Consider the following 23448-nt stretch of genomic DNA (forward strand, 5'->3'; position numbering starts at 1 on the left):
CCTTCTGAGTTCAAGTGATTCTTGTGCCTCAGCCTCTTAAGTATCTGGGATTACAGGCACCCATCACCATGCCTGGCTAAGTTTTGTATTTTTAGTAGAGATGGGGTTTCTCCATGTTGGCCAGGTTGGTCCCGAACTCCTGGCCTCAAGTGATCCACCTGCCTCAGCCTCCCAAAGTGCTGGGATTATAGGTGTGAGCCACTGCACCCAGCCAATGATTAGTAATTTTCAAAGATGGGTAAGAGTTGTCCATGTAGACAGATTCTGAGGGTGCATAACATTTGCAGGGGCTTAGTCACATAAAGCAGTATATGTGTAGGGAGCTTCAGGTAGTTAAATATTGCTGGTAAAATACAAGCTGGGGGTGTAGAAGCCAAAGCCAGAGAATAGGGAAGGGTTCAAGTTAGAGAGGGTCTTGGACTTTTATCCTGTAGGCAGTGTGAACATTGAAGGGTTTAGGCAAAGAAATGACGTGGTCAGATTAATTTTTAAAAACCATTCTGGTAGCATTGTACAAAATGGGTAGGAGGGGATGAGACAAGAGACCAGAACTAGTGTAATAGGTTGCTTTTGTAAAAGTCAAGACAAGAGATGCTAAAGGCCTGAGCTAAAGTGTGATTATAGGTGAGAATGGAGATGAGAGACAGATTAGAAAGATTTGTGAGGTATAAAGTCAATAAGACTTGAAGACTGATTTAGATGTATTGAATATAGCCATAAGGGCCAAAGAATAGTGGAAAATACGTGTAGGTTTCCAACCTAGATGTATGGGTAAATTGTGATACCACCAATGTAAATAGGGATATGAGAAGGGAGCAGTTTTGTAGGATGAGGATAGGTAATTAGTTCCACTTTTGGCATGTTATTTAAAAGTAACTTTTGGATATGCTGGTGGAGATGCTTATCCGAAATGTCAATTTGCTACTTACCGGAGAAGTTAGGGTTGAAGATATGCATCCGTGCGTGTGGGAAGAAATTACAGCCAGTGAATATGAGATTGCCTAAGGAGGGCATGATAATGGGAAAAGAAGATAGGATCAAGGACAAAATACCCTTAAACAGTCAGACAAAATCCCGAAGAAACCAGCACGGTAGGCAGAGGAAGAAGTAACATTGCAGGTAAGTCAGAGTAATGTAGGAAGAGAAAGGTGGCACAGAAGACAAAGGAGGGCAGGTTCTGCAAGGAGGGCCAGATGCCAGAGAAGATAAGGGAAGAACCTGGGAGTTTCCATTGGATTTAGCATCAGGATGAGAACAATTTTAGTGATGAAGGTAGGAACCAGAATACAGAAATTTGAGAGGTGAGTGGTTGGCAACAACATAGAAACAGTGAGTATGGGTTGAGAAATTTGGGTGGGGATGGGAAAGCAACAGGGAGAGGTTAACTAGACTAAGGTGCAGAAAGTTGCCATTTTTTGTTGACTTTTGGAAAGGAACTGAGAGGAAAGGGGAATGATTGACACATCAAGGTCCCTAAAAAGGCAAGTCAGGGCTGAGATCTAGAGCACAAATCGAAGGACTGATCTTAGGTAGAAGGGTCACCTTACCTCCAGAAAATGGAGGGATCGAGGTAGGGTGGAAATATAAATAGATTTTATAGTAGGGTTGGAAAATTAAGGGAACTGATATCTGATGGCTTAAGAAAGAAGAGGGGTTATTGGTTGTAGATGAAGTTAGTAACTTAAAGAAGGTAATAAGGATTTAGAACAATACCTTAGAGTAATGCTAGAGAGAACTGATCAAGGACAAGTGAAAGGATTGACAAATCTAGCTAAGGGCGTAGCTCAAATTGGAAACCATAAATTTGGGAATATAATTTTTCAATGTCAGTACCCCTTATGTCCCTACTCCCTTTCTTCATGACTCACAAGGAACAAAGTGGTACTCACCTCCATCCTACCACTTCTGTTTCCCTGTCAACAGTATAGTCATTCTTGGCAATAGATTTCAAGGTTTGCAGCCTTCGAAGACTCACCTTTGAAATCTGCCTCTAAAGGCAAAGCATCTCAGAATTTTTCTGGTCCATTAGGATAGGTATCCTCTAGGGTAAAGGGGTGCTCTGGGGTGGTGATTTTTTTATTTACTAAGATCATTTTAAGGGATCTTCATATACACATTTCCCTGCCACAACTAGTTTTGTAGTCCCTGGGTCTGAATTTTAGATTATTTGCCTCTCTTAGTCCTTACTTCTTGACCCTGCCTCATCTTGCCTAAGCTCATTCTTTTTGATCCCTCAGGATCCTGGGTATGTTTACATCTCAACAATGGAAACATCTGAGCAACGATTTCTTGAAGACCCAGCAGGAGAAGAGGCACAGTTGGTTCAAGGCAAGTGGTACTATCAAGAAGTTCCGAGCTGGCCTCAGCATCTTTTCACCCATCCCCAAGTAAGTGCTCCCTAAAGCTGATCATCTGTAAACACCTTGTGATAGCCCCCACCCCCCACCTTCTTGATTACATAAACTTTTCTGTCCCCTCTCTTTCCTGAATTCTGTCTCTTTAACTACTGACACCACTCACATGGTCCTGTTCCCTATGTGTCCTTACCTTTCTACCCCTTACCCAATGTTAATACCTAATCCTTTATGTAAAACAGAATACCTAGCTCGTGATATGTATTTGGAGAAATGTAGGTTGAATCTTCCATCTTTCTTTTCTTTTGCCCTGATCCGTTTCCCCATCCTAAGAGGAAGGTGTCAGAGAACAGGCAGTAATTCCTTGCTAGCTTCTGGAAGTAAATATTGCTCCATTCTTTGACCCCAGGTCTACATTTTCCTAAGGTAGACACAAACCCAGATTTGTGGCTTCCCAGGAATCATTGTTGACAGTCAGATAGTCAGTATTAGGCCGTTTGGGATGCAGCTACTTTTTGCCTAGCACAGTGTTTAACACTTAATCTCTCTCTCTCTCTCTGTTTTTCTCTCTCTCTCAGTAAGAAAAACAGGCAGCCTTTCCAAGGGATTATTCCATACTTGGCTTAGAAACATAATAACCTATGCTCTGCGTCTGCCCACACTCAGTGTCCCAATGTGAAGAACCCACAGATGATGACATAAAAATTTAAATTCATATGTGTGATCTACTTGTTTTAATAGTGTTTAAGATACAATGCAACTTTCCTCAGATATGAGTTTGTCTTTCTTTGGTTTAGAACTTTTGGCTTAGGGCTCACTTATCTCCAGTACCCTGTAGGGCTCCTATGAAATCCCCAGTTTTATCACTTCTCTTTGCTCTCTCTCTCCAGGTCTCCCAGTTTCCCTATCATACAGGACTCCATGCTGAAAGGCAAACTAGGTGTACCAGAGCTTCGGGTTGGGCGTCTCATGAACCGTTCCATCTCCTGTACCATGAAGAACCCCAAAGTGGAGGTGTTTGGCTACCCTCCCAGCCCCCAGGCAGGTCTCCTGTGCCCTCAGCACGTGGGCCTCCCTCCCCCAGCACGGACCTCTCCTTTGGTACATGGGCAGAGGAGGGTTTGACTTGGCTATCAGGAGGTTGGGAGTGGAAATGTGGGAGTGTAGTTTCTCAAAATGGGGTGGGGGTATGGTTGTCTAGGCATCATAAATCAAACCTAGGTAGGTACCATGAGTGAGTAGAATGGAACACTTCTTTTTTTTTGAGACAGGGTCTCACTCTGTCATCCAGGCTGGAGGGCAATGGTAATCTCTGCTCACTGCAGTCTCTGCCTCCCAGGCTCAAATGATCCTCCTACCTCAGCCTGTTGAGTAGCTGGGACTATAGTCACATGCCACAACTGGCTAATTTTTCATATTTTTGTCGAGATGGGCTTTTGCCATGTTGGCCAGGGTAATCTTGAACCTGAGCTCAAGTGATGCACCTGCCTTCGCCTCCCAAAGTGCTGGGATTACAGGCATGAGCCACCACTCCCAGCTGGAACACATTTTTTAACAGTAAAAAACTTATGTCTAAACTGTCTGGCAAGCTTCTCTGATAGACCATGAAGCAGAGAGTCTGGAGATGGGAATCTCAAGGAGAAGTCATGTATGATTTTATTAGTTTGTGAGTGGGACTGTAGTTAACTGTAGCTGCTGTACTAACCTATTCCACCTACTTTGAAGGAGGGTTAAGGAATAGGTAAGCCCTTTTCCAGCACCTTTGGCAAAAATGTCTAAAAGTCTCCTTTCCAGCTTTGGGATTCTGAGCTAAGGTTTAGCTGCTTTAGGAGAGTCCTAGGTGATGGGCAAGAGTCAGGTCTGTCTAGGCCCCAGCTTCATAGGAGGTTCATGGGGTCTGTCTTTTTACTCTTACCAGGTCAGTGGTCACTGCAAGAACATTCCCACTCTGGAGTATGGATTCCTCGTTCAGGTAATCAAGTCAAAATCGTCACTCCAAAACCCTTTCCTGTTGTCTGACCCATTTGGTCTCCTAACACCTCCCAGCTCCTCAATCAAATACTTCCTGAATTGCTTTGCTTCCAAAACTAATGGTAGAAAGAAAGAAGGCATAGTTCCCATCTTCAGGAAACTGACAACATTACTAGAAAGACACTTACCACTTATGATCAAGTGCCAATGAGGCACTGCCAGTTTTAAGTGTGTGGGTGTCGAGACTCATATGACATGAGATGAGAGTGAGATTGACACTCATTTCCCTAATGATTCCCAATAGCCCTTGCTCAAGTGATTTTTAGTATTCTTCACAGACCCCTTTCACTGCTCAGCTACTTCTGGTCATTTGCTTTTTAAAATCTCTTTATTCCCTGGGCATGCTTTCACTTTTGCATCTCTGTTACCTTTGTTCATGTCATTCCTTGTATCTTCCTATTGCCATCAAGAGTCAGATGGCACCTTTTCCATAAAATTGCCATTACTCCAATGCATTAACTAGAAGTGATGTCTCCCCTCACTAAACTGTTAAGATTTTTGTTTGTTTGTTTCATATGGCACCTGTGTGTCACATACTATGGGCTGCCTTGAATTGTTATTAATTTATAAACATGCCACATCTCTCCTATTGAAGCTTAGCTTCTGAGAAAACAACCTTTATTTCATAATCAAGAAGACCTTTCACAGAGCTGGGTACATAATGGGCATTCGGTAAATCTGCATTAAATGAATAAAGTCTCTTGCATGTCCTATTACCAGCCTAAAATCATGTGAAATGGGAACAACTTGATTTATGCACAAAAGCTATGTTAAGACAGGGTGTCACAAAATAAACAAACACTTCAGGATATTGTTGCATTAGCTCTGGATTTTGCTATCTTCCCAGTACAGAATTGTCTGTAGTTTTGACTACCAGTGGACTGGCTAATTGTTCTAGGTAGTTGAAATGGCTTCTCAGGACCTTCTGCCATCTAATCATGGAATGAATGCTCTCCTGTCCCAGAAGGACAGCCTATAATTACAAGTACTTTTAATAGTTTGATTAGCACTCATTTTATATTTTTAAAATGCTTTCATGGACATCATCTCATTTCTTGCAATACCCCTATGAGGTGAATAACGCTCTGCTGTATAAACGAAGAAACCAAGGCTCAGGTTAACTGACTTGCTTAAAGTTATATATGCCATTAAGTATTAGAAGTAGGAAGTTAACCCAGGTCTTCTCAATCAAACATCATGGTCTTATTTTTACTATACCATACAGTCATCAGTTTAAGTACACAGCCTAAGAATATGTCCTACCTTAGGCATGGGGCTGGGAGGATGGAGGGTACCTGGAAAAAAAAGCTGAAATTATTTCCCATATCTGTGTGTGCCAATACTTCCAAAAGACTTAGAATCTGTTCTCTTCCCAGATCATGAAGTATGCAGAGCAGAGGATTCCAACATTGAATGAGTACTGTGTAGTGTGTGATGAGCAGCATGTCTTCCAAAATGGATCTATGCTGAAGGTATAGGTCCCTACTCTATGACCCTCTTCCTTAACCAGGTCCTCTTCACTCCTCTCCTTTATTTCCTTCTTCCTTGGTCTGTGGTCAAGGTAAAATTCTGTCTGTACACCCTGATACTCTAGAAATCGTTGATTTTTCTTAGAAAACAAATCTCAGCAGTACTGTTTAGAGAGATGAGGATATGAGAATATTTAGGATAGAGTCCACCTGACATTTAAAAATGGGGATCAGATATTAACCAAGATGATTGGATATGATGCTGTCCTCAAGGACTCTGAGTCCAGATGGGAGACAGACAAATCACAGTGTATGTTAAGTTTATAGAAGAGATATTAGCATTGTTAAAAATCAGGTGAGAGAGCATCTGACATCACAGGAAGATCAGGGAAGGCTTCATAGCGGAGACAGTGTTAACTCCCAAACTTACCAGTAAGGCATTCTGATTAAGACTTTATTGGTAGTTTTCTCCTGATATAGAGGGCCTCAAATTCCTACCCTGTTTTAGAGTTGTCTGAGGGCAGGACTGTCCGTCTCTGCCTACACCTTATTGCACACCCCATCCCACCACCATCTGTTTAATATATCCTTTCAGCCAGCTGTCTGTACTCGTGAACTATGTGTCTTCTCCTTCTACACACTGGGCGTCATGTCCGGAGCGGCAGAGGAGGTGGCCACTGGAGCAGAGGTATGGGGGAGGGAAACGTGGTTGGGGAATTGGGATCAAGAAAGACAGAGGAACCCAACTATTTCATTCTTGGAATTTAACTTCCAAAAATGCTTTTGTGTATAAGATACCCACTGTCGTATTGTTTGTAAAATAAAAAATGGATACAACCCCATCTGTAGGGGTACCAGTTAAAGAAATTATGGGATGTCCTTAGAGTAGACATACTATATAGGTATTATTTATGGACAGAAAATTTTAACATAGTTATATAAAAAAGCAAATACAACAGTATATGTAGTAAAACTTTCCATGTAAGAAAATAATGGGCCGAGCACAGTGGCTCACACCTGTAATCCCAGTGCTTTGGGAGGCTGAGATGGGAGGATGGCTTGAGCTCAGGAGGTCGAGGCTGCAGTGGGCCATAATCACGCCACTGCACTCCAGCCTGGGTAACAGAGTGAGCCCCTGTCTCTTTAAAAAAGAATGAGAGAGAAAGAAAAGAAAATATTTCCATAGGAAAATTATCTGGAAGGATATACGTCAAATTCACTAGTACTTACCTGTGAGGAATGAGATTAGCTTAAGGGCAGGAAGATGGTTTTTTTTAATGTTTCTTTAGTTACTTTGGTATTACTCGAATTTTTATGAGCTTGTATTTTCTATTTTAAAAGGCTTAAACATATTTGCTTTTTAAAAGAACATCAGAGAGAAATACTAGATACTCTGTGACTCCCAGTACTGGGAAATCATTTAGCTTCTGCCCCCTTTTTTTCCTTTCCCCTAAGGTGGTGGATCTGCTGGTGGCCATGTGTAGGGCAGCTTTAGAGTCCCCTAGAAAGAGCATCATCTTTGAGCCTTATCCCTCTGTGGTGGACCCCACTGATCCCAAGACTCTGGCCTTTAACCCTAAGGTATGTTACTTGAGAAAGTCAGGGCTAAGGAATAGAAATGGTAAAAGATAGTGGGGGACTATAGGCTGACATTCTGGTATATACAGGGCTTGGAATAAGGGACAGAACTCTTAAACTCTGTGGTTTAGCTGTTTCAGTAAATAGCCATGTTTGACACAGAAAGAGGAGAAGAATTAATATTATGATAGGGAAGTTACATTATGATAGGGAAGAAAGGCTTTCGGAGCCAGACAGACCTGGATTCCATTTGAGGTTCTGCTGGTCCCCAGTTGAAGGGTATTAGGCAAGTCACTTAACCTTTCTAAACTTCAATCTCCTTATCTTGTAGAAAGGGATAATATTTATTTTGCAGATCATTATAAAAATGAGAAGTAATATATGTAAAGTGCTGTTTTAGGGTTTTCCAGAGAAACGGAGCCAATAGGAGATATATAGAGAGAGAGGAGAAAGAGATTTATTATAAGGAATTGCCTCACATGATTATGGAGGCTGAGAAGTCCCAACATCTACAGTTAGCAGGCTGCAGACCCAGGAGAGCCAGTGGTACAGTTCTAGTCCCAGTCCCAAGGCTTGAAAATCAGAGCGAGCTGGGCACAGTGGCTTCTGCCTGTAATCCTAGCACTTCGGGAGGCCAAGGCGGGCGGATCACTTGAGTGAGGAGTTAAAGACCAGCCTGGCCAGCAAGGTGAAACCCCGTCTCTACTGAAAATACAAAAAATTAGCCAAGCATGTTGGTAGGCGCCTGTAATCTCAGCGACTTGGGAGGCCGAGGCATGAGAATCACTTGAACCTGGGAGGCAGAGGTTGCAGTGAGCCAAGATCGCACCACTGCACTCCAGCCTGCGCGACAGAGCGAGACTCTGCCTCAAAAAAACAAACAAAACAAAACCGAAAAATCAGAGCCAATGGTGTATGTTCTAGTCTGAAAGCCTGAAGTCTCAACATCCAAGAAGAGCCAATTTTTTTTTAGTTCAAACCCAAAGACTGGAAAAGACTGATAATCCAACTCAAGCAATCAGGCAGGAGGAGTAACTACAAACGCTACAAACTCATGGCGGGGTGGGGCAGAAGAGTCAGCCTTTTTGTTCTATTCAGGTCATTGACTGATTGGATAAAGCCTTTCCACATTAGGGAGGACAATTTGCTTTACTCAGTCTGCTGATTCAAATATTAATCTCAACCAGAAACACCCTCACAAACACACCCAGAAATAATGGTTGACCAGATGAGTGGGTACCTCATGGCCCAATCAAGTTGACACACAAAATTAACCGTCGGAAGTACCCAGCATAGTACCTCACTATTACTGTCATTACTATACAGAGTTCTTTATGTATGTTATTTAATCCTCAGAACATCTTTATGGGGGTGATAGTTGTTATCTTCATTTGCATAAAGGGATGCTAAAGATTCTAAGAGGCCAAATAACTTACCCTATTACTCCCAGCTGGTAAACATGTGACCCCAGAACTGTCTGACCATTAATGCTCTTTCCATGACATACTGTTGTTTCCTTGGGCCTAGACTTTTTTTGTACATCTAGCCCCTTTTCATCACATCTTACTTTCCTCTACTTTTCTTTATCTGGTTCTTCTCTTCCCATTGATTCCCCACAGAAGAAGAATTATGAGCGGCTTCAGAAAGCTCTGGATAGTGTGATGTCCATTCGGGAGATGACCCAGGTATTCTGCCTTCTCTCTGTCCCCTCTCCTCTGCCTGCCCAGTTCAAGTGTCCTATTCTGTTTGTAATTTGTGGGAGTGGGATGAAGATTTAGAGATGCTACTCACTGTATTTTTTTTTAGTCTTTCCTCTTTAACCTTCCCAATTCTTGTTCTCTGTTTTGTTAGCTCTGTTACTCCTCTTTATTCTCTTTAGTCTTTGTGTCTCAATCTTTACCTTTGCTGTTAATTCCTTTACAAGTTGTTCATATTTAATGTTTTGCCATAATTCTTAGGGAGTTAAGAAGTGAAGGAAAGACCTCTGCCCAGGGTTGGGAGGGTGAGGAGGAGGGGGGCTTGGAGGTAAAGAACTAGACACAGGGGCCTACATCTTCTATCCTTCTAGGGGTGGGGCAGCCACATGGAGCAGTGACCATCCTTTGACTCAAGGCTGTCCCTCACCAGACTTCCCCACCCCTCGTCTGCAATCTCTGCATGAATAGACATTCATTTGTACTCATTTACAGGTGGGCCTCTTCTCAGCAAATCCTGTATACCACAGTTGAGATTTACACATAAGATACACCTAGGAGGAATGATTTACTTGTCAGGAGGACACTTTGCTTTATTTAAAGATTTACTACAGGATTCTTTAGCCTAATCTTCCTGGGACATTGATTTTATTTATTTTTTGATTTACAATCAACTTTTTAGGGCTGTAGGAATTGCATAAAATGAGGGAGACCCACCTGCATGTTGTTTTGTAAGCATCTTCAGTCATTTTCAGATTTATTTATGAGTCTTCCCAGCCTGACTGGGGCTCCTTGAGGGTGGGAACCCTATCTCCTTTTTCCTCTATGTGGCCTTTGTTGCCTACCTTGCCCTGGATCCTAATAGTCACTCTGTGAAAAGCAGAAAGCAGGTAGGCTCCCACCTCTCGGGGAGATAATGTTATGGCCATTGTCTTACAGGGCTCATATTTGGAAATCAAGAAACAGATGGACAAGTTGGATCCCCTGGCCCATCCTCTCCTGCAGTGGTATGGATAGAATGGCTTATCCTTCTTGGGTTACGGGGAGGGAGGGAGTTATTGGACATGGAACCTGTACCTTCTTTTAGTGGTGATTTCAACATCCTGCCCAAGGTTATAGGCAATAATGGCTGCTTTTTCTTGGAATTTGTTGATATACCTTGCCTTGAAAATAACACATCCTACAAAAAGCCCACAAATTCTGACATCATTTTTCTTTTAAAAAAATTATTTTTAATCTTATTTTAATTGGTTTTTTTTTTGTTTTTTTGTTTTTTTCGAGATAGGGTCTCACTCTGTTGCCCAGGCTAGAGTGCAGTGGTGCGATCATGGTTCACTGTAGCCTGGCCCTTCAGTGCTCAAGTGATCACCTCAGCCTCCCCAGTAGCTGGGACCACAGGCATGGGCCACCACACCCAGCTTATTATTATTTTTTTTTAATAGAGATGGAGTCTCCCTATGTTGCCCAAGCCAGTCTTGAACTCTTGGGCTCAAGTGATCCTCCCGATTGACTTCCCAAAGTAGCTGGGATTACAGCCATGAGCCACGATGTGCTGCTAACATGATTTTTCAGGTTCTCTTTAGGTGTTCCATGTTTCGCAATAGGTTTTGTTGTTTGTTTTCCTTTTTGGTTTGTTAATTTATTTTTTAAATTGACATATAGAAATTATAGGGCCGGGCGCGGTGGCTCACACCTGTGATCCCAACACTTTGGGAGGCCAAGGCGGGCAGATCACCTGAGGTTGGAAGTTCGAGACCAACCTGACCAAGATGGAGAAACCCCGTCTACTAAAAATACAAAATTAGCCGGGCATGGCGGCCCATGCCTGTAGTCCCAGCTACTCGGGAGGCTGAGACAGGAGAATTGCTTGAACCTGGGAGGCGGAGGTTGCTGTGAGCCGAGATTGTGTCATTACACTCCAGCCTGGGCAACAAAAGCGAAACTCCATCTCAAAAAAAAAAAAAAAAAAGAAAATTACATATATTGTGTATAACATGTTTTGAAATATGTATACATTGCAAAGTGGTTCAGTAGAGCTAATAAGCATATGCATTATCTCACATATGTATTTTTTGTGGTGAGAACACTTAAAATCTACTACCACAGTGATTTTCAAGAATATGACACATTGTTACTAACTATAGTCGCCATCAGTAGGTTTTTGTGTCCTTTGCATGTAGGAATTAACACTGTTAATTTCAACTAAGTTTTCTATGCATCCAGAGAGGTCTGTCTCCTCCTGCTATCCCCTTGCCCTGTCTCTGGGCCTCCTTGATGATATAGAATGTCCAGAGCCTTGAGGCACTATTGCTGTGCTCCTCCTATCCAAGATTTTGACGGTCCCTGCTGCCTTCCCTTCCTGATCTCGATTTCTGTTGTTTTCCTGACATAGCTTTCCCTTTCTAGTTTGCCTTCCTCTTCCTAATCAGCCTTCAGTACTTCCTCAGTGCAACAGCTTTCGCCCTCTTAGCCTGAGGAATAACTAGGCATAGACCATCTGGGGTGGCATCACAAGTACATAGATGAGGCACAAAAAACAAAGACAACAACAAACTGTATCCACCTGGGAGATAGCGCTCTCTTGCTGAGCCCTCAATGTTTTATGTCTGTTCTCTTCTGTCTTCTGTGTTCAGCCTGTATAGAGCTTAGTTTGTCCTTGACTCCTAAAGAAGTTCATTCTAGTTTGTTCTGTTTCTTTTTCCAGCCTAGGCAGTAACTTTTTCTCCACATCTCCCCATTCCTGAGAGCTTTCAGGTTTTCTCTTGAGCTCAGGAAGGATGGCTGAATCTGAGTCTAAATCCTGGGTATAAGTTGTCACCATTCTAATTCAGACCTCTTCTTTCTGTTTTTTCTTTTCTTTTTTTGTAGGTGACCTCTGTGCTCTTTCTTTTGTTCTACCCTTTTTACTCTCTACTTGTAGCAGCCCTCCTCCCACCCCTTTATTTTTTTCATCCATTGTTTAACTCCCCAATAATTAGCTCGTGTCTAGTTAGTAGCTTCCTTAAAACTTTTTTATTCACAAGCATTATCACCCACAGGAATATCTAGATAGTGACCTTGACATTTCACACAATTTGGACAGCCCAGGAGTCCTTATTCTCCGGAGGGCAGAGGAAGACTACTTGTTCAGGAGGGATAGCTTAAGTACATAATTATTCTATCCTTTTTATTTTTTTCTCTGTTTCTTCCCAGGATCATCTCTAGCAACAGGTCACACATTGTCAAACTACCTCTCAGCAGGGTAAGTGACCATTCTCCCTCTAAATGCTTTAAATTTCTGGTGAGGGGCAGGGAGGGGCTGTAAGCCAGCTAATCATATTGGTCCTAGATCTGCCTACTTTGCTCTGTCCATCAACTTAGTCTTTGGGCCTTAGCATATTTCCCTTGTGTGGGGTTAATGCAAGCCTGATTTTTTTCCCTATCCCCAACCCTTCCCTCCCTGATCTCGATTTCTGCTCTGTTTTCCTGATTCCACCCCCACCCTGGGCAGCAGCTGAAGTTCATGCACACCTCACACCAGTTCCTCCTGCTGAGCAGCCCTCCTGCCAAGGAGGCTCGGTTCCGGACCGCCAAGAAGCTCTATGGCAGCACCTTTGCCTTCCAGTGAGGAGGCTGGGGGCTGGGCAGTGGGGGTGGTAAGGGGGCGGGGATGAGCGAGAAGGATGCCCTTGAGATATGGGTTTGTGTTACATGTGTCCATCAACCAGTCAGCAGATACTTATTAAATGCTATTGTGGTAGGTGCTATAGAGGACAAAAAGGTACATACAACGTGATCTTTATTCTCAAACTATGGTGTAGCTGAGGAAAAATGACATTTACATGTGATTTGGCTGAAGAAATAGATTGGAGAGAATAGATCTGAAAGCTACTTTGATGGAAAAATCCACAATTTATATCTAATTGTGAGAGGAGGGAAAGAGAAAGAAAGAGAGGTATTAAAGGGAACTTATAGGGAGTGGTAGAACCGTTTTCTTAAAATAGAACATGAAGTCAGAACTGGAAGCCATATTTGGGGTCAGCGATGAATTTGTTGATTTTCAGATGAATTTATTGAATTGGAAATGTCAGGAGAATAGGCAAATGAAAATACTGAGTTGAGGATTTAGGATGGGAGTAGCTGAAGCACAGAAGAGAGGATGGGACTGGAAATAGAGACGTAGAGTTTAACCACACACATACATCTTGCGTGCCTGTGACCGTATCCATGTGTATGTCCATCACTAGGTGTACCTGTCCATCTTCATGTCCTGTGTGGGTGAGAATGGGTGGGCATGGCAGTCTTGGGAGTGTTCCTGAGAACCTCATATCATAAGGAGCATGTATTCTACCCTGCCTTACAGTGGGTCCCACATTGAAAACTGGCATTCGATCCTGCGCAATGGGCTGGTCAATGCATCCTACACCAAACTGCAGGTGAGGCTGTGCCCCTTTCCCATTTATTTCTGCCCGCTCCTTTCCCTACTCAGTTTTGTGGAAGGCTGCTGTAGAGTGAGCTGTTCTTGCCTCAGTGCCCTCAAGCCTAACCTGTCTTGTGGATTTCCCTAGAGAGGAAGTTAGAACTGTGTGAATAGAGAACGTGGCTGTTGTGTATTTGACCTCAGGCTGCGTTTTTTTGGTGGTTTGGAGAATGGGAATGTACCTGTAAGCAGGAATGTGGAATTGCTGATTGTAGGCACTGTGATGAATTAATATATTAGAGCTTTTCAATTTATATGGCTATTCATTCAAGGAGTAGATATGGGAGACTTGTTTCTATGCCCAGAGAGACTCCAGGGAGTGTGTATTGGCTCTCCTTCTGCCTCCCTGTTCTGTAGTTCCTCTTTTTTGGAATCTGCATATGTACCAAGGCCTGGAGACAGGAAAATGAATGCTGAGGGACTGACTCAGTGGTTCTACCATTTCCCACTCTCCAATGCATCAGTATGTGGTATTTCATAGGCAAGCGGGTTAACCTGCATCCACTTTTCAGCCAGTTGGCTTTCCGAGAATAGGTGCTTAGGGTTACTTGAATGAGAAGGTAGAAGGAGGGACAGAGGGCTGGATAAGCCTTGCAGCTGCCTAATAAATAGCCATGGGAGGGCCCAGGCTCATATTACTCATCCTGGTGTTTCCCTGCAAGCTGCATGGAGCAGCCTATGGCAAAGGCATCTACCTGAGCCCCATCTCCAGTATTTCCTTTGGATACTCAGGTAAGAAATACTCTCTGGCCACCTTGACTCTATTTACATTGCATCCATTTGTGAGTACATGATTTGTCCTGTCTGTTCCTCTGTCATTATGGATACTTGGTCTGTGTCAGCTCTCTTCCCGATCATGGATACATATTGTCTCTCCCTCTCTCTACATTTTGTTACTAGAAATTTAGATTCTTTACAAGGTGAGGCCAGTTACTGTTAAAAATGATGGTTTTATTCATAGCAGGGGCTTGGCCCTGGGAATGGGTGGAGGAATAACAGGGACATAACAAGGTTTTTTGTAGAACACATGTTTGGTATTGGCAATTATAGATTGTGTTTGTGTATACTTGTGCATGTAAATTTACATGTGAAAACATCCAAAGGCCTGAAGGCTTGAGTCCTTTCCATTGGCTTATATTTCTAGAGACATTGTTCTTCTCTCTCTCAACCATCTTTTAAAATTTAAACTGTCTATAATCATACACATATTAGTCACATTGAATGCAAGATAAAGCATTTTATTCTAAAAATGAAGTCCAGATTCTAATCAGGAGATCAGTCCAGCTCAGAAAAGGAATCTGATTTAGAGTTCTCTCAGTCTTCCTGGCTCATGTCTTAGTTTCTTTTTAGTCTGCTTTTGTGCTTTTTTGATATAGTCTCTGTACAAGGTATAGCCACCATGTAGTTGCATGTTCACCACATGAAGGGGATTGTGCTAGATTCTTTATAGATTATTACTTGATATCCTCTAGTAATTTGTAACTGTTACAAAGATCAGAAAGTGTAGTGCCATCAGGAGGCTGAGGCAGGAGAATCGCTTGAACCCGGGAGGCGGAGGTTGCAGTGAGCTGAGATCACGCCACTGCACACCAGCCTGGTTGACAGAGGGAGACCCCATCGCAAAAGAAAAAAGAAAGTGCCAAAATCAGAGGCCTAAAAACATCTCTAACAACAGAATAAACCAAACAAAATAGAAGAAAGGAGATAATACAGGTAAGAACTAATACCTGTGAAATAAAAATAGGTACAATAGATAGTACCAAAGAAGTCCAAAGATGATTTCAAAGAACTAACCGAACAGATAAACCCTGGTTAGATAAGAAGAAAAAGGACACAATTAAATAATATAATGTCCAAGAAAAGCAGTACAACTGTAGATACAGCAGAATTTAAAAAGGTAATAAAGCGGGGCACGGTGTCTCATGCCTGTAATCCCAGTACTTTGGGAGGCTGACGTGGGCAGATCACTTGAGATCAGGAGTTCAAGACCAGCCTGGCCAACATAGTGAAATCCTGTCTCTACTAAAAATACAAAAATTAGCCAGGCCTGGTGGCATGGGCCTATAATATAATCCCAGCTACTCGAGAGGCTGAGGCAGGAGAATCGCTTGAACCCAGGAGGCAGGCTGCAGTCGGCCAAGATCAAACCAGTGCACTCCAGCCTAGGCAACAACGCAAGACTGCCTAAAAAAATAAATAAATAAAAAGGTAATAAGAGAGTTCTCTACGCTATGCTAATAATTTTAAAACTTTGATAAAATGGATAAATTCCTAGAAAAAGATAACAAATCTGACAAGAAATAGCTTGTATAGTCATAATACTATAAGAGAAATAGAAATTGTTTAAAAATTTCCACACACACAAAAAACCTCACCAAGCCCAGATAATTTTACAAATTAATTTTAAACTTTCAAGGAACAAATTATTTTAGTTTTATCCAAAGTCTTCCAGAGAATAGAAAAAATGGAATTACAAATCATAAAAGATTGGTGAATTTGACTATATTAAAATTAAAAACTTCTGGCCGGGCACAGTGGCTCACACATGGAATCCCAACACTTTGAGAGGCTGACGTGGGAGGATTGCTTGACCTCAGGAGTTCAAGACCAGCCTGGGCAACATGGCAATACCCCATCTCTGCAAAAAATAAAAATAACCAGGTCTGGCGGCACGTGCCTGTAAGTTCTAGCTAGTCAGGAGGCTGAGGAAGGAAGATCACTGAGCCCAGGAGGTTGAGGCTGCGGTGAGCCGTGATCATGCCACTGTACTCTAGCTTGGGCAGTAGAGTGAGACCCTGTCTCAAAAAAGAAAAAAATTTAAAACTTACATTCTTTAGAAGACACCCTAAAGAAAGTGAAAAGACAGGCTACAAACTGACAGAAGACATTTGCAGCACATATAACCACAAAAGATTAGTAATAAAAATGTATTTTTTGGCTGGGCACGGTGGTTCACGCCTGTAATCCCAGCACTTTGGGAGGCCAAGATGGGCAGATCACCTGAGGTCAGGAGTCTGAGACCAGCCTGACCAACATGGAGAAACCCCATCTATAATAAAAATACAAAAAAAAAAAAAAAATTAGCCAGGCATGGTCGAGCATGCCTGTAATCCCAGCTACTTGGGAGGCTGAGGCAGGAGAATTGTTTGAACCCGGGAGGCGGAGGTTGCAGTGAGGTGAGATCGCATCGCACCATTGCACTCCAGCCTGGGTGACAGAGCAAGACTCCATCTCAAAAAAAAAAAAAAAAGTTCAATAAAAAGAGGAAAGTCCCAGAAGACAGAGTGAGACTGTGATGCCTTTTTTATATTGTTCAAAAGCAAACAAAATAAACATTGTTTAGGCATATATATGTGTATTTTGTGTGTGTGTGTGTGTGAAAACTAAAGGAAAAAAAAACAATAACTCAAATTGCAGGATAGTGATTACCTCCAAAGGGAGGCAGATAGTTAAATGTAGGTCACTGGTAATATTTTAGATTTAGAATTTAGTTCTTTGATTGGGTCTCTGGGTATTCATTGTCTTATTAAAAAATAATAATGAGGCCGGGCATGGTGGCTCACCCCTGTAATCCCAGCACTTTGGGAGGCCAAGGCAGGCAGATCACAAGGTCAGGAGTTTGAGACCAGCCTGACCAACATGGTGAAACCCTGTCTCTACTAAAAATATAAAAATTAGCTGGGCGTGGTGGCACACACCTGTAGTCCAAGCTACTTGGGAGGCTGAGGCAGAAGAATCACTTGAACCTGGGAGGCGGAGGTTGCAGTGAGCTGAGATCGTGCCACTGCACTCCAGCCTGGGCGACAGAGCAAGACTCCGTCTCAAAAAAACAAAACCAATAATGTGTCATGAAACAAAGATTATGATTAATCCACATAGGGCAGGTGACCAACACATATTTATTGAATATGTGAGTGAATCTTACTCTCTGTGCCTGGCATCCAAAGTGGGGTTAGGGTTGGAATAGTCTTTTGGATTTGTCTAGATTCTTCACTTTTTGTCTCAGCCTAAGCATCCTTCTGATTAAGTTCTTTTGTCTTTCTGAGTAGTGAGATTCTCATGGTTCTTGGTGCCCATTGAGATTCTTTCCTGTTTTCTCCCTATCCCCTCCCTTTCTTTCTCTTTTCTCCCCCTGGCCTTTGTTTACTATCAAGTGCCTGAATACCTTTAGTTACCAGATGAAGTCAGAAATCTCTGTTGACCTCTTGTCTTTCTTCATCACTTAACCAATTACATAAAGATATCATAGACACCTTTCATCTCCCTCTCTCAAAGGGTAATTGATTATAGATACAAAATACAATAGAATTTTACTATTGGAGTTATAGATCATCTAATTTAATCCCTTATTACTTTACAGATAAGAAAGCTGATATACAGAAAAATTAAATGGTTTTCTCATGGTTACATAGCTATGAGTAGCAGAGATAGGGCTGCAATCCAGGTCTCCTAATTTCTAGGCCATTGTTGTTATCACTATATGATACGGTTTGGCTGTGTCTCCACCTAGATCTCATCTTGAATTCCCATGTGTTGTGGAAGGGACCCAGTGGGAGGTAATTGAATCATGGGGGCAGGTTTTTTTTTTAGATGGAGTCTCATTCTGTCACCCAGGCTGCAGTGCAGTGGCATGGTCTCAGCTCACTGCAAGCTCCACCTCCCGGGTTCACGCCATTCTCCTGCCTCAGGCTCCTGAGTAGCTGGGACTACAGGTGCCCACCACCACACCTGGCTGATTTTCTTTGTATTTTTAGTAGAGACAGGGTTTCACTGTGCTAGCCAGGATGGTCTTGATCTCCTGACCTCATGATCTGCCTGCCTTGGCCTCCCAAAGTGCTGGGATTACAGGCATGAGCCACTGCGCCCGGCCCATGGGGGCAGGTTTTTCCAGTGCTGTTTTTGTAATAGTGAATAAGTCTCATGAGATCTGATAGTTCTATAAGGGGGAGTTTTGCTGCACAAGCTCTCTCTTTGGCTGCCACCATCCATTTAAGATGTGACTTGCTCCTCCTTGCCTTCCACCATGATTGTGAGGTCTCCCGAGCCATGTGGAACTGTAAGTCCATTAAACCCTTTTTTCTATATAAATTAGCAAGTCCTGGGTATGTCTTCATCAGCAGTGTGAAAATGGACTAATACATTATTTTAGACTGAAAGAGTAGGCCTTGCTTGAATGACGGGTCTCTGAGGGCCCTATAGATATGTGAGTATGTATAATGGGATGTTTGGGGAAATGTGTGCAAATGTTCCACTTACTGTAGTTACTCCAGCATTTGACCAGCTGTCTTGTATGTTTTCTTCTACGCTATTCTGCTCTGGTTTTCTGTTTTTTCTTTCTCACACTATCTTTAGTCTAATGGCATTGGGTGCCCTCTGGAAGTGGGGGTTGGTGTAAATAGTGTTCATATATCTAGTAGAGGTTCCAGTGACTTGGCTATAAAGTTCAGGTTGAAATAGGGGACAGTGAAAAAGGAGGTGATACACTCCATCTGTTTGTTTAGTCTTGTTTAGGGACTTCTGATAAGTGCATAATCTGGACACAAAACATCTAGGGATTATTCTAGCCACCATGATCTCAGGGTCTGGGCTCAGGAAATGGACAATCATTGGATCAGTATGGAAAGGACGGTGTACAACAGGATTGAGGTGGGACAAGATTTGGGTTCTATCATAAGGGCCATCTTTAAGACCTTCCAGAGGAATCAGATTGTTCTTTATTATCTTCTTATCTGCCTCCTCTGGAGTATAACCTGAATGGGAATTTTACTTCTTGTCACTGACATACCCAATTTGAGAGAAGGTCATGGTATTTGGATGGAGAGCTGAATCTAGTTAAGGCTAATGGGGAAGGTGAAAACAAAGGGGTTATGAGTATCTGTCCTGTAAAAGGAAGAAATTGGCAATTCAAGCCTTGAGGCTCTTGGTGTCCTGAGTTTTGTTCTGGCCCTACCTAAATCTGTCCTGAGACTTGAATGTGAATGCATGATGAATTGACAGCCTGAGCAGTGAAGAATGTCAGTTCAACAGCTGTCACTCTATTTCTACACCATGGGTATCAGAAAACCAAAAACTAATCAGAGTAGAATTAATAATAATAGAAAGTTCCAGGGTAGAGTGATCAGAGTGCTTATGACCTATAATGATAGCATCATCTCCATCTTCATCTCTCTCCCTGGTGGACACACACACAGGCACCTATGTCCACACATGCATACACACTTTTATCCCTATCTGTGGTAAGATTGGGCCTATGATAAAGCTGAGTACAGAGACTTAACGTCCTATCCTCAAACCAAAAAAAGTGAGGAGTGGGAGCACACAAGCACATTTTCATGTCTAAATAAGAAAAGTCGAAGTTGAGTCTATAAATGTTATAAACAGGGTTAAGGAAGGTAGAGAGTTTATGGATTCAGATAATGTGGAAACTAGAAGAAATGGGCACTTCTTTCTCAAGCCTAGGAAAACTTTTTGAAGTAAGATTCTTCAAGGTAGTTGCCATTGTGATTTCCTGTACAAAATTATTCATCACTTAACTGCTGATGAGTGCTTTTCTCTTGAATTACTGGTCAGATTTTTAATGTAACTTTGAGACTAGAGCAAATCTGACTTGCTCTGCTCGCTTCCTTTCCATTCATTTCACTCATCCAGGCACTTGACACCAAGGTATTGCTGTCCCACTCTCCTGGGCCCCTCATTCCTGGATGATTTCATGTGCTACTCCCCTATCTTAGAACCCTGCAGTGGTTCCCTAATGTTCTGAGGATAGACTTTAGTTGCCTTAACATAGCCTGCAAAGCCTGCTTGATCTGATCCTAGCTTGCCTCTTCTACATCATTTCTCACCACTCCTGTGCAATTGACTATTCTTTATGTGACTAACACGCACTATCTTATCTTTCCTTTAGGCCTTCTGTATCCTGTTACTTCTTCCCAGATACTTCCTCCCTGTTTATTTAACTCTTCCTGATCCTGCAGTTCTTAGTCTAGCTGCCACCACATGACTTCTTTAAACCCTTAGGCTAGGCTAGTTGCCCTCCTCTGGGCTCACACCATGCTCTATAATCTGCATCACAGCCCCTTACCATACCGTGTTGTAATGGCTTGTTCTTGCCTGTAATTTCTAGCAGACTAAATTCTGTGGGGGAAAATATCTTGTTTGTTTTATTTTCTGCTGTTTTGATGAGCATCTAGCTCAAGCCCTTTAGTAAATTTTTGATAAATGAACTGGGTGTATTGTTCTGTGACAGGAATGGGAAAAGGACAGCACAGGATGCCCTCCAAGGATGAGCTGGTCCAGAGATATAACAGGATGAATACCATCCCCCAGGTATTGGAACTGTTCTAATGAGGCAGGACCTTTTCCTGGGGCTAATTTAGGCTCCAGAGCTGGACAGGGAAACAGTGGGGTGAGAATGGGTTGGGGAGTGATTTGAAGATCTTTTAAAGGAATCAGGTATGTTCTAAAGTGAACACATGTCTGGAGTCATATGTAGCCGAAGTCATGAGTATAAAAGCAGAGGCTGAGTTTAGATGAAAATGTAAAGATGGAAGCTGTCACCCTATCCAGACTGATTATGGGAAAGCAGAATTTTGGCGGGGTTGCTGGGAGCCCAGGATATCTCTGATCCCCCACTTCCAGTCATCAGCTAACTAGCCTCTCTAGGGAAAGCTGTACCCTGGCTCTGGTCTCCTTTGCCTCCTTCTCTTCCAGACCCGATCCATTCAGTCAAGGTTCCTGCAGAGTCGGAATCTAAACTGTATAGCACTTTGTGAAGGTAGGTAGCTTGTCCATGTCCTATTTTTCTGGGTCTCTAACCTTTGTTTCTGATGTAATTTTGGCACATGATCTGGCCAAGAGTGATGTTAAAGCGGTATGGCTTCCTTCTCTTGCCTGGACTCCATGCCTTAAGCATTGTATCTATGATTTCTGGCCCTCTTTCTCCCAGTGATTACATCTAAGGACCTCCAGAAGCATGGGAACATCTGGGTGTGCCCTGTATCCGACCATGTCTGCACAAGGTTCTTCTTTGTGTAAGTCTCAGAGGGACTCTGGGGATTCCTCGAGGAGTGAGGTTGGGGGTGTAATGGTGTGTGGTTACTGGGAAAAGTGTATTTCTGTTATTTGAGACATGTTCTTGGCTAGCTGAGTGGAGCTGGCACTGGGACTTTACCACTGGTGGATGGGAATGGGTATAGATTGTTGGGATCTAGCTAGAGGAAACCAGGTAAGCTGAATCTCTTCCACTATGAAGAGTAGTGAGAAAGGGCTTTGACTTCTGGGATGGGATGGCCATACCTTCAAATACAGTTCCACTGATTGATGTTATTCTGGTATTGTTCTCCCTCTTATGCTCACACTTGCCCTATCTTTGGCAGATATGAGGATGGTCAGGTGGGCGATGCCAACATTAATACTCAGGACCCCAAGATACAGAAGGAAATCATGCGTGTGATCGGAACTCAGGTTTACACAAACTGAGGGGGCCCCAGCCCTCGTACCACCCCTGTTACCCCAGGATCCATCTGCCCTTATAAAAGTGTTCAGGTACAGCAACTGAGGCTGCCCTGAGGAATCAAGGGGCCATTACCAAGGGGCAGGAAAAGGATATGTAAGAGGTGGCCTCCATGGTGGAGCTTGACCAAGAACTACTCCACATTTGGATGGCCCAGACTGGCTTCAACCCCTGACTTTCCCTTTGACTTCACCCTGTTTGTAAATAAAACAATAAAATGGAAGGTGCTGTGGACTGGATATGATCACTGTGGTCTGACTAGCTTTGGAGCAGCACCTGCCCCAAGCCCTCACAAGGGGCAGGGGGGTGGGGGAGAATGGAATATCCTGTGGGTTGGGACTGTTTATGTTGCATGGTATCAAAGTTGTGTCCATTTATTGTAGTATACTACAGATCTGTCAGCTTTTTGATCAGTGTATTAAAGGGAAACTTACCAGTTGTGCAGATGAAACAAACCGAGAATATGGAATACCAATAATGACTATTAGTCAAAATTTAAAAGGGCCATTGAGGCCAGAGCAGCTAAGATTTACTGCCTTTAGGGCCTATTGCTTTCTGCACAAACCTGCCCAGTCTCCCTTGCTCTATATCTCAGGAACTGAGCCCCTACTCTCTTTCTCCTCCAACCTATTTCTTTGGGGTAAGTGAGGTTAGGGGAGAACTGGTGGGAGCAGGAAGTGGGGTTTATCTCTCAGTCGAAATCTATAAAGACATCCTAAGGGAATGCAGCTTCACTTAATGAAACAACCCAATTTCGCCAAGGTTAGCAAGGTGGTAAAGGAAGGCAGCTCTTTCTAGGAAACCTCATTGTTTTAGTGAATTTTTTCTTCTCCCTGTTGAAATTCCCATTTCAGCATTTTGCTGTCCTTTTCAGGCTGTGCTTCATGTACCCCAAATCCTTAGTTATAAGCATAGATGGCTGAGTCGGACATTTCCAAATATTTTATGAAATTTTTTTTTTTTTTTTTTTGAGACACGGTCTTACTCTGTTGCCTTGACCTACCAAGCTCAGGTGATCCTCCCACCTCAGCCTCCCAAGTAGCTGGGACCACAGGCAGGTGCCACCACGCATGGATAATTTCCATACTCTTTGGAGAGATGGCATTTCACCATGTTGCCCAGGCTGGTCTCCAACTCCTGGGCTCAAGCCATCCGCCTCTGTCGGCCTCTCAAAGTGCTGGGATTACAGACTTTATGAAATACTAATGAAGAAAAACAGGCGCGGTGATTCTCGTCTGTAATCCCAGCACTTTGGGAGGCCGAGGAGGGTGGATCACGAGGTCAGGAGATCGAGACCATCCTGGCTAACTATAAGGTGTGAAACCCCATCTCTACTAAAAATACAAAAGTT

At 42.9% G+C, this 23448-nt stretch overlaps 1 protein-coding gene across 15 annotated transcripts in view; it reads left to right on the forward strand.

Annotated features, from left to right (window-relative positions):
- LOC105487444 (poly(ADP-ribose) polymerase family member 6) overlaps nucleotides 1-22336 on the forward strand; it is a 30994-nt gene extending 8658 nt beyond the window's left edge. For 6 of the 15 annotated variants that reach the window (XM_011750907.3, XM_071101113.1, XM_011750899.3 and 3 more), the window contains 16 exons: nucleotides 2238-2387; nucleotides 3245-3455; nucleotides 4273-4326; nucleotides 5762-5857; nucleotides 6450-6542; nucleotides 7310-7435; nucleotides 9052-9117; nucleotides 10066-10133; nucleotides 12319-12367; nucleotides 12617-12729; nucleotides 13469-13541; nucleotides 14248-14317; nucleotides 20832-20911; nucleotides 21296-21359; nucleotides 21531-21615; nucleotides 21961-22336. In XM_011750907.3, the coding sequence (XP_011749209.1) occupies nucleotides 2238-2387; nucleotides 3245-3455; nucleotides 4273-4326; nucleotides 5762-5857; nucleotides 6450-6542; nucleotides 7310-7435; nucleotides 9052-9117; nucleotides 10066-10133; nucleotides 12319-12367; nucleotides 12617-12729; nucleotides 13469-13541; nucleotides 14248-14317; nucleotides 20832-20911; nucleotides 21296-21359; nucleotides 21531-21615; nucleotides 21961-22063 (1501 nt within the window). In that variant the 3' untranslated portion in view covers nucleotides 22064-22336. The remainder of the gene's footprint in view (nucleotides 1-2237; nucleotides 2388-3244; nucleotides 3456-4272; nucleotides 4327-5761; nucleotides 5858-6449; nucleotides 6543-7309; nucleotides 7436-9051; nucleotides 9118-10065; nucleotides 10134-12318; nucleotides 12368-12616; nucleotides 12730-13468; nucleotides 13542-14247; nucleotides 14318-20831; nucleotides 20912-21295; nucleotides 21360-21530; nucleotides 21616-21960) is intronic. The other 9 variants (XM_024794690.2, XM_024794691.2, XM_011750920.2 and 6 more) reach the window with 5 other exon arrangements.
- Nucleotides 22337-23448: the final 1112 nt, after the last annotated feature.

The sequence above is a fragment of the Macaca nemestrina genome, chromosome 7, assembly GCF_043159975.1.
Source record: "Macaca nemestrina isolate mMacNem1 chromosome 7, mMacNem.hap1, whole genome shotgun sequence".
NCBI classification, from domain to species: domain Eukaryota; kingdom Metazoa; phylum Chordata; class Mammalia; order Primates; family Cercopithecidae; genus Macaca; species Macaca nemestrina.